At 46.7% G+C, this 14,170-nt stretch overlaps 1 protein-coding gene across 4 annotated transcripts in view; it reads left to right on the top strand.

The window, feature by feature from the left end:
• The window catches only part of WDR59 (WD repeat domain 59), a 59,534-nt gene that overhangs the window by 18,787 nt on the left and 26,577 nt on the right, over window positions 1–14,170 (top strand). For 3 of the 4 annotated variants that reach the window (XM_068411074.1, XM_068411072.1, XM_068411075.1), the window contains exons 12-18: window positions 2,082–2,214; window positions 5,260–5,384; window positions 6,263–6,427; window positions 7,256–7,351; window positions 8,704–8,860; window positions 9,808–9,877; window positions 10,157–10,310. In XM_068411074.1, the coding sequence (XP_068267175.1) occupies window positions 2,082–2,214; window positions 5,260–5,384; window positions 6,263–6,427; window positions 7,256–7,351; window positions 8,704–8,860; window positions 9,808–9,877; window positions 10,157–10,310 (900 nt within the window). Of the gene's footprint in view, window positions 1–2,081; window positions 2,215–5,259; window positions 5,385–6,262; window positions 6,428–7,255; window positions 7,352–8,703; window positions 8,861–9,807; window positions 9,878–10,156; window positions 10,311–14,094; window positions 14,152–14,170 lie in introns of all 4 variants that reach the window. The other variant, XM_068411076.1, reaches the window with a different exon arrangement.

Raw genomic sequence — 14,170 nt, 5'->3', positions numbered from 1 at the left:
GACACAGCAGCTGCTTCACTTTTCTCTTCAGCTCCAGCCCAGAAACATCCCCAGGGAGACCTGTGATGAGGCCTCCCTGTGTCCGTGCCTCAAAAGCTTCTGTGGAAGTGCAAGGCCACTTTGTTGTGTAACAGTAAGCACACAAGTCGTTTGGGGAAGGTGGAGATCAGTTGCTGCTTGCATTGCCTCTGAAGGTGCCACCTCCATGGCTGCAAGACTGTATGACTCTTTTCATGGCATTTTAGATACCGGGTAAATGCAGGGATCGTGCCCTCCTCTTCCTCCCCTTATTCCCATCGCCTCTTAGCCTGGTGCAGGCAGTGTGAATCCTGCTGCTCTGCTGTCTGGCAGCAGTTACAAACTGCTGATGCAATTACTAGAACAGCTGTGCTGGGTCAGCCCAGAGGTTCATATGGCCACGATGGACCATATAGCTCTGTCTCAACTTCAGCTGTGGATGTCTTGGAAGAGGATAAGAACGAGGCAAGTATGGAGCGATGTTTCCCTCTAATACCCTGCCAGCCTCCTGCAGTTTGCAGCTTAGAGGCTCAATGAGTCTGGTGTCTTTGTATTTGACAAAGTTTGGTGAGTTTCATTTCCATAGGCTTGTTCTGTCTTTTCTTGGACCTGTGTAAATTTTTGTCATCTTAAACATCCTATGAACAAGGAGTTTCATGGCTTTTCTGCATGTTGTGTGGAAAACCAGCTCCTTTCACTTGTTTATTTTGCAACCTGCGAGTTTCATTACATTGAAGATGAAATGAGCAGCCATCTTGTCTGTACTACTGATGATTCTGTAGACCTCCATCGTATCCCTCCTCAGCTGCCACCTTTTTCGAGTCAAAAGGTCTTGATTTACTTGAACCCTTGTGCAAGAACTTTGATTGTCCTTTTGTCTCTCACGGCCCTTTTTCAGTTCTACTATATACTTTTTGGGATGGGGATGTGAACTTTGTTCTTTCCAAAGAATTCCCAGTGCTTATTTTGTTTTCTAAATTGTCGGGCATAATTCCATGAAAACATCAGCTTAATCTGGCCTCTACATCTTGTTCCCTCAGTCAGCTTGAACTTGCCATTTTTTCCCCTGTATGCATTGCTTTATATTTATCTGAACTGAAATTTGTCTTTCATTTTAATACAGTTACTCCTGTAAGGTCCTTCTGTGATTGTTTGCAGTCAGCCACTCTTGTTACTACCCTGAATAACTTGGTGGCATCAGCAAACCTGGTCATGTCGCTATTCACCTCCTATTCCAGGTTTTTAATGAATGTGTTGAGAAGCATGTGTCCCAGCACAGATCCTGCAGGAGTCCTGCAGGTCTGTAACAAACTTTTTCTGTGAAAAATGACCCTTTACTCCTACCTGATATATTTGTGAATATTTGATTTCTTTCCTGTCTTTAAACCAGTTGTTCATCCCTGTCAGAGCCTTTACTCCTCCTCTAATGGCTCCCACTCTTTTGTCCCTGTCTGGATCAAGCTACACACATGATGGCACGTTGCTGGTGACCAATGCTGTAATTTGCTACATTGCAACCTTATCCTTTCTCCTCCCTATGTTTCTTCTCTTCATCTTACCTGTTTTCTTGTGCTGAACTTAAAATACAAGTTTTCATGGTCTCTTTTTGGTGCAGGACCTAGAATACTGGGGTCCCTGGTATGTACCTGGGTCTCTAGATCCTACTGGAGTGTAGATATCAAAAGCAGAAAGTGTGCTACTATTATATCCAATCTAAAAAACGAAAGCAGTTTTGACAAATTAATTCAAGGAATTAAAGTCATATAAGCTTTAGTTTTGATTAAAGTAAAACCTCTGTTACTTAGGCTGGCCTGGTCAATTAAGTGGCTTTGTAAGTGAGCAGGAGATTTGGCCAGGCTGTCTGAGGTGACGGAGCTGAGGATGCTGGAAAGTGGAAGATTGCCTGTCTTTGTCACAGGAACAATGCCGAGGTCTTAGTCATGACTGTTGTGTGGACAGACCTGCCTTGCAAATCCAGCCCCCTGGAGAAATGAGTTTAGTGGTGGCTCTTTCCACAGCTTGGTTTCTGTTGTGCAACATGTGGGTGTGTTTGTTCTTTTCAGCTGTGCGCTAACGATATCCTGGATGGAGTCGAGGACCTTATCGATGGGATTTCTCATCTGCCAGAGCCAGACAAGACCCTTCACCCCCAGGACTCTGAGCCCCAGCATAACTCTGGACATGGGGATGAGGAAGGTGAGGCAAGCAATGGGTCGTGGGAATTCAAACACCAGCTGTCTTTGTGTTGGGAAGATGATGCATCTTGGTATAAGAAAACAACGTTGTAGGCAAATCACAAACTGGTGCTATTTCAAAGATTCATGGATTCCCCATCTTGGGAGGAGAGAAAACGCTACAGTTTCTCAGGATGGTCCTCCCAGGTTTTTTCTCCTCTAACACAGTGATGTCATTCTAGTTGCGAAATGGAGCTCTTCCTTGTCACTAGTATCGTTTAATTGCATTCTCTTTAGGTCATAGTTGTGGCTTGCAGCCAAAAGTAAGGCACTTAAGAAGGTAGATTAGTTTAAGCTGAGAGATAAGCCCACAGAAGAGGGGAGTGTATGGGTAAGGCACTCTTGACAGGAGCTGCTTACATCACCTGGTACCTTAACGCTTCTGCTGGGGCCATTGTGTGAACTGATCTAACATGGAGCTGCTTGCTGGTGTCTCCTCCCATCCACCAGAAGTAAGATGGGGAGAGCTCATGGATTTTTGTTCATGCATGGATGAGAGGTGGCTGAAGGCTGGCAGAGCAGAGAGGGAGGGATGGTGTCTCCAACTTCTGAGTATCAGATGGGTGGATGGGAATGGGTCAGAGGCTTTAACAGAAAGCATTGATTTGATTTTATGGAAGAGAAGGCACACAAGGAAGGAATGCGAAGGGAGGGTCTGTGTGGTTAAGGCTCTGGCCAGGTTAAACATTCAGGGTGTTAGTGTTTGAAGAGTGTAAGTACCAGAGTAAAAGAGATTACAGCAGCTGAGACCCATGGTGATGTTGTGCATGTGAACAAGCTATCTAAAGAGATTTCTGTATCTAATTCTGAGGAAGAATAATTGTGTGCTCCCATGCCTTTGTGTCAGTTTGGGTTTGAATTCACAGTTCCTTTCTGTATTGTAGCAGGGTGCTGCAACAGATCCCCGTGTGAGGGGCCTACAGGAAAGCAATTTGATTCTCCCTTTGACTTGCCAACAGACTGGAGGGAAGGGGAGGAGGTGGTCTAATGTCTGTCCTTCGAATAAAGGAGCCAGCTGTGGTCCCTTAGGGAAGGCATCTCTTCCTAACTGGAAGTTTCCTGCCCAGTAAAGTTCCTCTTTGCCATCTGTCCTATGTGTCAGCAGAACAACTTTCTGAGAGTTGTCAGCACCTCTGTCTACATGAGGGTTTTATAATATGATAGAAAAAGCCCTGGTTACCTGTGCTCACCATGAGCAGTCCTGTGTGGGGAAGCACAGCCTTGCTTTCTCCAGCTGGGAGCATTAAGAGTTCTCATTCTGGCTGCCTGACCTCTCTTTTTCCACAGGAGAGAGTTAACTCTTTCACTGTCCCTGCTGAGATCACGTTCATACGTCCTGTGTGGTTTCTGTGTGTGTCTGGCTTTCGTTCTGACTGTTAAGATTTCCCTTGTGGCCAAAGGGAATGAAAATAGCTTTTCTGTAGCAGGGTAGGTTTTGCTGCAAATACTGTGACTGCAGGATCAATGCACAAGCAGGTCCCTAGGTAGGAATTTCAGTTCTTTCTAGCCTAAAAGCTACTGTGGACTGTTGATGTTTCACCCTGGAGGTGGCTGCGTTTCAGCTGCAGGCAAAGTCTCCATGTTATTTTAGTAAAGCACTTTGGGGGATCTTTGAAGAGAACAGAGCTCTGCAGATAAATCAGAAAGCCCACCAGCTGTGTTGTCAGTGTACAGCTCTCCTCACTGGCTGCTGTCTATAAAGAATTTTTAGGATTCTAGACAAATATGTGGGCTTTTGGGGATTTTAAACTAATTGGAAGGGAATGGGAAGAGAAGACAAAGGGAGGGTACTGCCCAGATTGGGAACCTCAGAGGTGGCTTTTCGGTAAGCTATGTGGTGTCTTGAGCTAGAAATAATTATCTTCCCTAAGAGCCACTGATCTTCCTTTAATCCCTTTTTCAGCTGCCGTTTGTGAAGTATATCAAAGCACGACAATAAAATTGCAAACAGGAATGAGTAGCTAAGCATCCTACCTATCCAAATTCAGCAACCCACTGGGCAGCAGTAAAACCAGATATATTTGTCCCAGCAGCAAAGTCAGTAACTTTTAGGCAAACACCTGGAAAAGACCAGCTTTTTGCATTTCTTGTAGTTTATTTTTTTGCTATGAGTAGTCTGTGCAATATGATATTGCAAGCATGAGGATGACAGCTGAATAATCAGGACTTCCCTTGTGTGCTTGGAACCATCATCAAAAAATACATTTGGTCTTTTTAAGAAGTGGTGCCACAGCAAAACCCCCCTTCAGAAGGAGCTGCCCGTGCCCTAATGGGTGTACATAGCAAGATACAAGGCAAAAGCCAGGCATGACCACAGGCAGAGATCAATTCTCAGTCAAGTTTGCTCTCTTATCCATAATTCCTTGTGTCCTGCAGCGCTTGCCTGGCTGTTTAAATGTATTCTGGCCTTCAGAGATTATTGTCCTCCTGAAAACTGTTGGAATCAGACAGCTAGACCCAGCATTTGGATGAGTCTTTAAAGACTGTTAAAGCACTAGATTGCTTTGCAACATTAAATGCAAACGGCTGCTGCAAATGAATTAAGCCTCTGCTAGGGCCAGAAATATCCTCTTCTCTCTCCCAAAGCCGCCTTATGCTTTGGAAGCATTCCCTGAAAGCCGAGTGGTGGGATGTGAGTCCCAAAGACCAGAGCTCCTCCTGGAGACTGCTTTGGCAGCAGTTCTTTCCCACTGAACCGAGATGCTCCAGTTCAGCCCTTTGTGACTCTGGCAGTACTGTGTAGGGAGGAGAAGGGGTCTCAAATGAGTAGAGACAGACCACTTAGGGCTGTACGGAGTACAGGCAGCTTCTGTAACCTTCCTGGGAAACCTGTGTGCCTCTAAACAACAGCTGAGACCCTCTAGCTCGCAGGTCTTTGCCAGGTAAAACTCATACCTCCATGTGTCAGAAGAACAGAGGAAAGCCTACTCTCTTGGCTGCCTCCTGGCATCGTGTGCCAAAAGTCTGTTATAGCTTATTTCAACCTGTTCTCCATCTTCCCTGTCAGCCTTAAAAGAAGATTTCCTGAATGACCCCCTAGTGGGAAAGAAAACGGACCAGCTGGGGCTGCCTCAGACACTGCAGCAGGAGTTCTCACTGATCAACGTGCAGATCCGAAATGTCAATGTGGAGGTAAAGAGTTTCCTTATTCTGGCTTGTTAGGAGGGGGTGTGGGCAGGCTGGCTTGTCGGAGCTTTTTGAGGGTAAGCTTTTTTGCTGCAGTGACTGCTGTCTGTAAACAAGGTTCATTTTGAGCTGCAGAGATCCTCTTGGCCAGGGCTAGTAGAAAAGAGGATAATCCCAGACTCTGGGAGCGAGGGAAGTATTTCAGCACAGTAAGTACACTGGCGCTGGTCCCGAGAAGACTGGACAGTGTTTTCCTCTCTGCCTAAACTGCAGAGTGGGAAGTGACTTGTTCCACTACGTGCAGCTGATCTCATTTCAACTGTTTCTGAACATGATCTGCTGAACCCTCCCTAACCTGCACTCTCTCGCTCCGTTTTGGGATCTCCCTTGCACACCAAACCCTCCTCTGTGCATGGCAGCTGCCTGGAGGCACAGCACTGTACTGGGATGGGAGACTTGAAGCAGCTGTCTGTCTCCTTTCCCCACTCCTGTGTTTTCACAGCTTATGGCATGATCCTGATTTAGTTTTCTGGGACAGAGGTACATGATCTTAGGTGGTGCCTATGACTGCTGCGCTGGGCCTGGAGCTCTCCACAGCCAAGTGAAGTGGGCTGGGGTGCAGTGGCTCTTGGGGCTGGGCCTGATTCCTGGCGCAGCCTGGGCTGCCTGTGGTCTCCAGATGCTGGGATGCTGGACTGGCAGTCTGCTGGTGCGAGCTGAGTCTGTCCTGGGTGTTTTTGCTGTCACTGTTCACTGCCCTTGAGAACAGCATGACTTCGTCTTATGGGTGTGCAGAGGAATCAGCCCCTCAGCATGAATTTAAGCCACTATAAGTTTAAAAGTCCTTGGAGATCTAACTACAGAGCAATTGTTTTTCCTCACAGATGGATGCAGTGAGTCGTAGCTGTACGGTGTCAGTGCACTGCGGCAACCACAGAGTCAGGATGCTGGTGATGTTCCCTGTCCAGTATCCCAATAATGCTGCACCATCCTTCCAGTTCATCAACCCAACCTCCATCACTGCTTCCATGAAGGCAAAGCTGCTGAAGGTTCGTGGGGAGTGTACGCTGTCTTTATAAATATACAAATGCTGGACACTTGATGCCTAGATTACTGACTCGGTAAAACATCTGACCTTGCTGAAGACACACCACAGGTCACTTTGAACTGGTACATTGTGGAGCTCCTGGGGTGAGGTTTTTGTTGGCCTTGCAGCCCAGTATTGGCCTTTCTCCACTGGTGCTTTTTAAACATGTGTTCTTCGCTGCTACTCTGTTCCAGTGTGATGTGTGTTGCCTGAGAATCCCTCATATCCTTCTCCTCATGCAGTAGCCCTCAACCCCATAAGAGACAAAATGACCAGCTAAGCGTCCAGCTGCAAAAAGATAATATTTTCAAGCTGGGATGTTGTTTCCTGCTCTCCTCCACAAACTGTTTGAAAAATTAGGGGACTTTTTACATAGGCCATGCAAATTCCAGACCAGGTGTTTGATCATCTGGTGTAGGAAGTCCTATTGCTGATGAAATCCCTTCCCCAGCAGCAAGTTGATGGATCAGTTTGGGTTCCTTCCTGAAAAAAACCTGATCCATTTTACCACAAACTGGCATGGATTGTATGGGCTGCAGTAGTATAGAAGCCCAGATCCTGGCTGAGAGTGTGCTGAATCTAGGTGAACCCTCAGTGCTCTGATCAAAGCTCACAGCCGTTCCTCAAAGCAGACAGCACACCCGTGGGTCAGTGTGTCTCCAGTGGGTGTTAGGGGATGTCTGTGGCCTCTCTGCATCCTGGCATCTTAGCTGCTCTGCAGACAAAATAGGATGTGGGGAAGGTGTGGACGTAACCGTGATTCAAGCTGCATCTTGTATATGTATTCCAGGTACTGAAAGACACTTCTCTGCAGAAAGTGAAGCGGAACCAGAGCTGCCTGGAGCCCTGCCTGCGTCAGCTGGTCTCCTGGCTGGAATCTGTTGTGGTATGGAGAACTGCGTGGGCTTTCTGCCCTAGTTTGTTGTCTCCTCCTATGTCCCACACTTCTGACTCTTCAGTGAGAGTCCAACCTCATTAGAGGTGTAAACAGACCCCTGTGACTGGCTGTTACATTTGTGTAAGCACTTCTGGTTAATGTTGAAGAAAACTGAGCGGATGATTAGATGTGGTTTGTTTCTGAAAATCAGGCCCTGAAGGTTTGCGGCTTTGGGGAACTCTGCACGCTCACTGATGTTCAGGTTAGCAGGAGTGCCTGGTGGTTGGAGCATCTTAGTGGTGTCTGGTAGCTTCACAGCTCTGAGTATATCTCCTTCAGTGCCAGGGCATGGTTATGATCTGTGAGAGAAAGTAAGAGGCCTCAGGGAGCTGATGGAGTCATTCTTGTCTGAAAGGCAATGGTAGATGTCTTTACCTCCTCAGTTCTAGTCAAAGATCCTGCTAGTCCTATTCTAGGGTCTTTGTTTTCTTCCCTTGAAAAAATAGCTGGGAAAGTCTGTTTTTTCTGAAGCCTTGTGCTGAGGTTTTGTAGGGATGATACTGCAGATAAATCCAAGTCACGCTCTGCCCTTAGCTGAGAGATCTGTGATACCTACTCAGCATCCCAGAGTCAGGTATTAGGTCTGTGTGTGGGTGAAGTGTACCGGAGTGGGTGTTTTTAGCATTCAGGAAAAGACTGGAGAGTCTCCTCAGGTTTCCTTTCTGAGAGTTTTTGTTTATTCATCACAAATAAAGGGCTTTTTTTTTTTACATGGAAAGGCTTAATTCTGTTTGGTTTCAGCAGTAATGTTGTAAGAGTGGGAACTTTCTACATTGTGTGGAAATCTGATGACTCAAGTCAGGCACAGCTGCCTTTAAAGAATTCCTTTAGACTAAGCTGTAGTACTCTTTATCCAAATAAATGCAGATTTCTGCCAAAATTCCTGTGGATAGGCCAGAGGTCCCCCAGTATTTCACACCACCTGCCTTCCTCACTTCAAGACTCCCAACCTGCATTTACCCCCCCCACAGTTGGGTGGTATTCCTATTTAAGGAGACTTTGTCTCACTAGCATCATTGAGGTATCAGGTTTAGCTCAGCTCCCTGTCTTGAGAGTCGTATCCAGAGTTTGAAGGTCAGATTTTCTGTATAGTTTCCCACTGTTTCACCCCAAGTTAAGCTCTGCATTTCAACATGACTGTGGTGGGAGAGAAACCTCTGGACAAGCAGCCAGAGAAGCCCTTTCGTCAAAGGGACGAGCACCTTCCATGAGGCTGCTTGGCATTGTGATGCCTGGTGCTCCAGCTGGTTTTCCTTCCTGTGTGGCAGCAGGAGTGTGACCTTGGGTAACTTCTATTTCAGAACCAAGAGGACAGCACGTCCAGCAATCCCTACGCTTTGTCAAACTCCGTAACACCCCCCTTGCCCACCTTCGCCCGGGTCTCCAATGCCTATGGCTCCTACCAGGACTCTAACATCCCATTTCCACGGACCTCTGGAGCCAGGTTCTGTGGTGCAGGTTAGCCCCATCACTGATATGTTACAACAGCCACCTGGGGAATGGTCCTTTTAATATCTTGGGGAACACTTGCCTCTGAACAAGATGAAGCTTTGGTCACTGCCATACACCCTTTCTGTTGTTCAAAATAGCTTTCCCAAGGTCACTGGGAAGCTTCCCCTAAATGGGAGAGGGGGCACAATCACGTCCAGGTGTCCGGGAGAGTGTACAGTGCAAAGATCATCCTTAAAAAACAGGTTAAGGTCTGAGTAAGAGCTGTTACGTTTCACTGAGCTGTTTCAGATGCAAGCATGCCACCTCGGAGCGGACCACATCCCACTTTGAGCGTGTTTTGAAAGCTGCTTTTCATACAGGCCTCACTGAATTCCCAGTAAAAGTAAAACAGAGTAGTATTGCATTGAATAGGCTCAGTGAAACCTGCCAAGTCCCAAAACTCTTGCAGGAGTGGGTGGCTGAAGACACTTGAGATGCTGTAACAAATGGGGTCAGGCTTGTGAGAGAGGGCTGTGGAGTTGGCTTCAGGTGGCTTGGGTTATGCTTTTGAAGAGAAGAGTTGTACAAGCTGCAGTGGTTTCTCTGCATAGCTAAATATCACCTCACTTGCCTCTAGAGTATCAAAGTGCTTGACAAGTTCTGGTGAAGAGCTGAAACATGAGTATGTATTTGCTCATTTTCTTTTACTGTCTTTCTCTAACATCTGTAAACCACTTGAGTTGGTGCTTTTAAGACAGTCATCTCAACAAGACGTGCTCTTTAATGGGTTTGCGGGGAGTGGTTTTGGATTGAGAAAATGAGATTGTCTGCTTGTAGTTTAAAAGCACTCAGGGTAGTGGATAGGCACCCAGCCCCTTGACTCTACCTTAAAGGACCAGGTTTCCCTGTGTATACCACCACTGGGTAATCTGCTTCTCCTTGCGTGATCTTTATGCCATGTCCTGTCTCTTCAGGGTACCTGGTGTACTTCACAAGACCCATGACCATGCACCGTGCGGTGTCCCCAACGGAGCCCACACCCAGGTGAGTACCCTGCGTCGCATTTGAGGTGTGCCACTGTCGTGGACAGAATATCGTATCCCACCCTGGAGCTCCTGACCCTCAGAAAGCAGAAAGACCTCTAGTGTTAGCTGTGCCTTCGACACAGAGAGGCTGGTCCCTTTGATCACTGGCCCTCACCAGAGAATCCTTTCAACACACCTGAAACATTGCTGGCAGCTTGGGTTAGTGGAGGTGTCAGTGTGAGCCTCCAGGGCAATTTGGTGGGCGTAAGCTCCTGAAAGTGTGTTCTCTTGTTTCTAGGTCCCTGTCAGCTTTATCAGCGTACCATAGTGGCCTCATTACTCCAATGAAGATCCGCACAGAGACTCCAGGCAACCTGCGTTTGTACAGCGGGAGTCCGACGCGCAGCGAGAAGGAGCAGGTCTCCATTAGCTCCTTCTACTACAAAGAGAGGGTAAGTACCAGACCAAAAAGCCTTTGTAACACTTCAGCTTTTGTGATCTGTATTCCTTTCATATAGCTGTGAGCATTGCTGGTAATGGAAGCTTCATATTCCTCTCAAGAAGGCATCCTTTTACAGGCAGCTCTGTAAAAATGGATTTATCTACTATTAGTAACTTCTTTACTGATCCTCTCTAACATTTGACCTGCTTATTTTGATATCTCTCTGCACTGACCATCACAGCTTCCTTCAGTGCGTTACACTGTCTCCATTTGCGTTACATAGGGTTAAAATCTCACACTTAAGAAGTTGTAGTCTCCAGATAAGGACATATAGTAAACTCTGCTTTTCTGTGCACTCCCTGATGTATGTTACTGCAAAGGGTTGTGGCTCTCTGCAGCTCACTGACAACCTCTCCTGGGTCATGGGTTATATTTGGGTTATTTCTATTACAGATGTCTCTTTCAGGGATATGTGCCCCTTTGGACTGTTTTAAACAAAAATCATTCCTACATTATTCTCCAAAGATCTTCCAAACCACATACTTCTGGTTTAGGTGTAGGTTTTGCTGTCCTTGCTGTTTACAAGCAAGGCTTTGGGGGAGACTGGGATTGTTTCCTTCTGAGATATAGTGGGTGAGGAAGACCCACTGGTAATTGTAGGGTAGTTCTGAAGCAGCTGAGGGCTGATGTGCCCGGAGCAGATGCTGTGGGAGTGACTGGCCGTGCAGCTTGCTCGGAAACAAACTCTCTATGCTTCAGCAGGGGGTGAAGTGGCTTGCAAAAACAGGGTAAGCTTCCACCGAGAGCCTGAGAATTCAGGGCACTCAAGTAGTTTGCCTGGTGGTCGTGTTGAGGGCACACATCTGCAGCACCAATGGAGAGCTTCCAGGTACCCCAAGGAAAACCAAGAGCTGTCTGCGCTCTGCTGCAGGGGAGCTTGGGAACTCCTATCCCAGGAGCAGAGGGGAAGTCAGAGCCGTGAGCTCTCATCCTTCCTGGGCACTGGAAGAGCTCTTAATTTTTCAGTAGTCCTGGATGTGACAGCTGACCCCTCTGGGACTGCGTCCTGCTTACGTGATGCGAGTTAGTGATTAGACCTACCAGTCGTGGGGCAAACCCCTCTCCCCATTGCAAGCTTTGCCTCTGTACAGACCCCAGAATACTCTCAAAGTCCCTGTTCTGTTTTTTTTTTTACACACACACACACACAAACTTCTTTTTCATGAGAAGAGAAAATGGTGCTGGTACAAGAATTACAGCCTGTTCTAGTCTTTGCAGGAGAGTTTATTTAAAGAGCTACCTCTGTCCTCTGCAGCGTGCTTGTCTCTGACACGCAGCTCTCTAAGATGACAGACAAGGCTAAAAATAACATGTGGAAGCAGCTTGGTGCAATTTCATGTGGCCTGTCTCCCCAGCCCTTGTGTTGATGGCAACAAGATTTTTTTGTCAGGGGGGAAAAAAAAAGTCAAGGGAACAAAACATGCGTAGCCAGGTCTGCTGAAAGCCAGAGAAAATTACGGTGTTCCCCTTCCCACTGCTGAGCTATCTCCTCTCATGCTGGGTTGGAAGAGGTGTAAGGGCCCTAGCAGGGAGCTAGTTCAGATGTTCTTGCAGATTACATAGTTTAAAAAAACCCTGTATCTCCCTTCAGCAAAGGTTTTCTTATTCTTCAGCAGTTGATGTCATGGCCTCTGTTAGATCAATGCTGCATATTTTTCTGTCATTTCATTTTGAGGATTTTAAAAAGCCCAGACTCTGAGTCTAGTTAGCTCCTTGCTCTGAAGCTTGGATTTTATATTTGCATTACATAAAAATTGAAATTATGTGTGTTAAACTCTCATGTTGTATAACTTCAGCCCCAAAACAGAATTTGTCAGTGATAACCAGGTATTTAAATCCCGTGTTGCAACCACTGGCATCGCTACCATTAGCAAACAAATGGAATTTGCCCATTGCTAGACGGGAAGTATGTCACGTTCCCAGAAAGGCAGGGGAGCTGCTGAACCCAGCAGAGATCTGCTTAGTAAACCAAAATGGAACTAAACCTGACACTGAGCTTTTCTGTGCTCATTTAAATTTTTGTGTGTGTATATATATACACACACAGACACACACACACATATATATCTCTCTTTCTCACTTTTTATTCACACATGCACACTCCTCCTTTCTTCCTCTTTTTCACTCCTCAAAAAATCCCACTAAAGCACAGTAGTCAGCAGAAAGGAGAAGCTGTATCTATACTGTGGCAATGCCATCAGTGTTTCAGACCTGGGTGTCTCTTAAAGAAGGTGCCATGGCTGTGTTTTTCTCCCTCCAGTTAGGGGGTCGTGCCAGTGGGGACCTGGGGACAGCTCAGCCTTACCTGAGGGACAGCTGTACCACAGGGGTGGTGACAGCAGTGTCCTCATGCTTCCCATCAGGGAATTTGGCAGGGATTGGAAGCTGCTGCTTCTCGGGACATCCCTCGGGCTTTGCCTGGTGCCCACCTGGTTGCAGACCTCTCAAACTCGCAGCACGTGGGAGTGTAGGCTGGCAGCAGTGGCTGCCTACAGGAGAGCAGGGCTTTGTGGGGCGACTGAGCTTAGTTTTGCTGCTTCTCCACTGTACCAAATTTCCTTCAACTAACCCTTTTCTCCTTCTCTTGTGAGGCCTGGTGGAGGAACCTGTAGCACAAGGCTGCAGTCTTCTACTCTCTCTTTCTGTGGGGCCCTGCAGCCAGCCTCACCCCTCGGCTCCCTGACTGCAGGGTTCTCCCAGCAGTGAGGTGCAAGGGAACATAGAGGCTGAAGGCATGGCTGATGGTCCTGACTGCTTACCATCAGCTCAGATAAATGTAAAATCCATTGCACACGACACAAATAACCCTTTTTATTGTGTTGAGTCTTACAGAACTGTAACAGAAAATTTTTCTTCAAGTGAGTGCACAGTAATTTGCTTTGAGAGATTCCATTTATTGTTGCTATAATACTGCATTGAGTACTTAATGAAATGTCTGCAAGTTCATAATGAAAGCCTACTTCGGAGCTATTCTGCATAGTCAATCAGTGAATTTGATTGCTCACTCAACCTGAATATGTTCCTCAACCTATAATGACGATTTGGACATGGCCCTGCTAAATAGCAGGGTCTCTACATCCCTCCTAATATCCTGACATGTGGCTTTTATTGTTTAAAATGAAAGTGAACAGTTACAGCAAGTTCCAGTGAATGAAGTCCTGGAGGCTGCTGGATGTTAAAGGGATATCTGAGTAAGCAGGAGTGGTTATTTAGCTTCCTGCAGATTTCTGTGCCATGGTGCTGCTGGACAGCTCTGTTAAAAATGATGCAGTTTGCACTTAGCTGCCTTCCTCTTCAGCCAAGACGAGTAAAACTGGTTAGAGTAGGGGCCTGGCATGTGAGGCACCAGGGTGTTGTCCTCTGCTCTGCTGTCAAATCGTGGTATGAACAAGGTCACATGAAGCAGTTCAGTGCTTCTTGCAGTAATACACCTCCAGGTGGAAGACTTTATTCAGATTTGTGGTTGCTGAAGTCTTTCACAGAGGCTGGTGTGGGGCACAGACACAGCAGCCCTTGTTTTGCCGGGGCCGTAGGTAATGTTGTATAGTACAATTGTGTGTGGATGAGAGCGGGGACCATGGTTTGCAACTGTTCGTTGTGTAACAGAACCATTGGGAACAGTATCTTTTACTCTGCTGGTTCAGGGCACTTTTAATTTCAGTTTATTTACCTTTGTCTTTAATTTTCTTGGTGTCTTTCTTCCCTTTTCCTGGGTATAACGTTTTCACATACAGATGTCTCCTCGCTCTGCCCGGCGACGTTGGTCCATACAAGCAATTAACGACTTCCCGGTACTGTGTGCTGTGCTAA

This window comes from Nyctibius grandis, chromosome 12, assembly GCF_013368605.1.
Source record: "Nyctibius grandis isolate bNycGra1 chromosome 12, bNycGra1.pri, whole genome shotgun sequence".
Taxonomy (NCBI): domain Eukaryota; kingdom Metazoa; phylum Chordata; class Aves; order Nyctibiiformes; family Nyctibiidae; genus Nyctibius; species Nyctibius grandis.
This window is presented reverse-complemented; position numbering and strand designations above follow the sequence as displayed.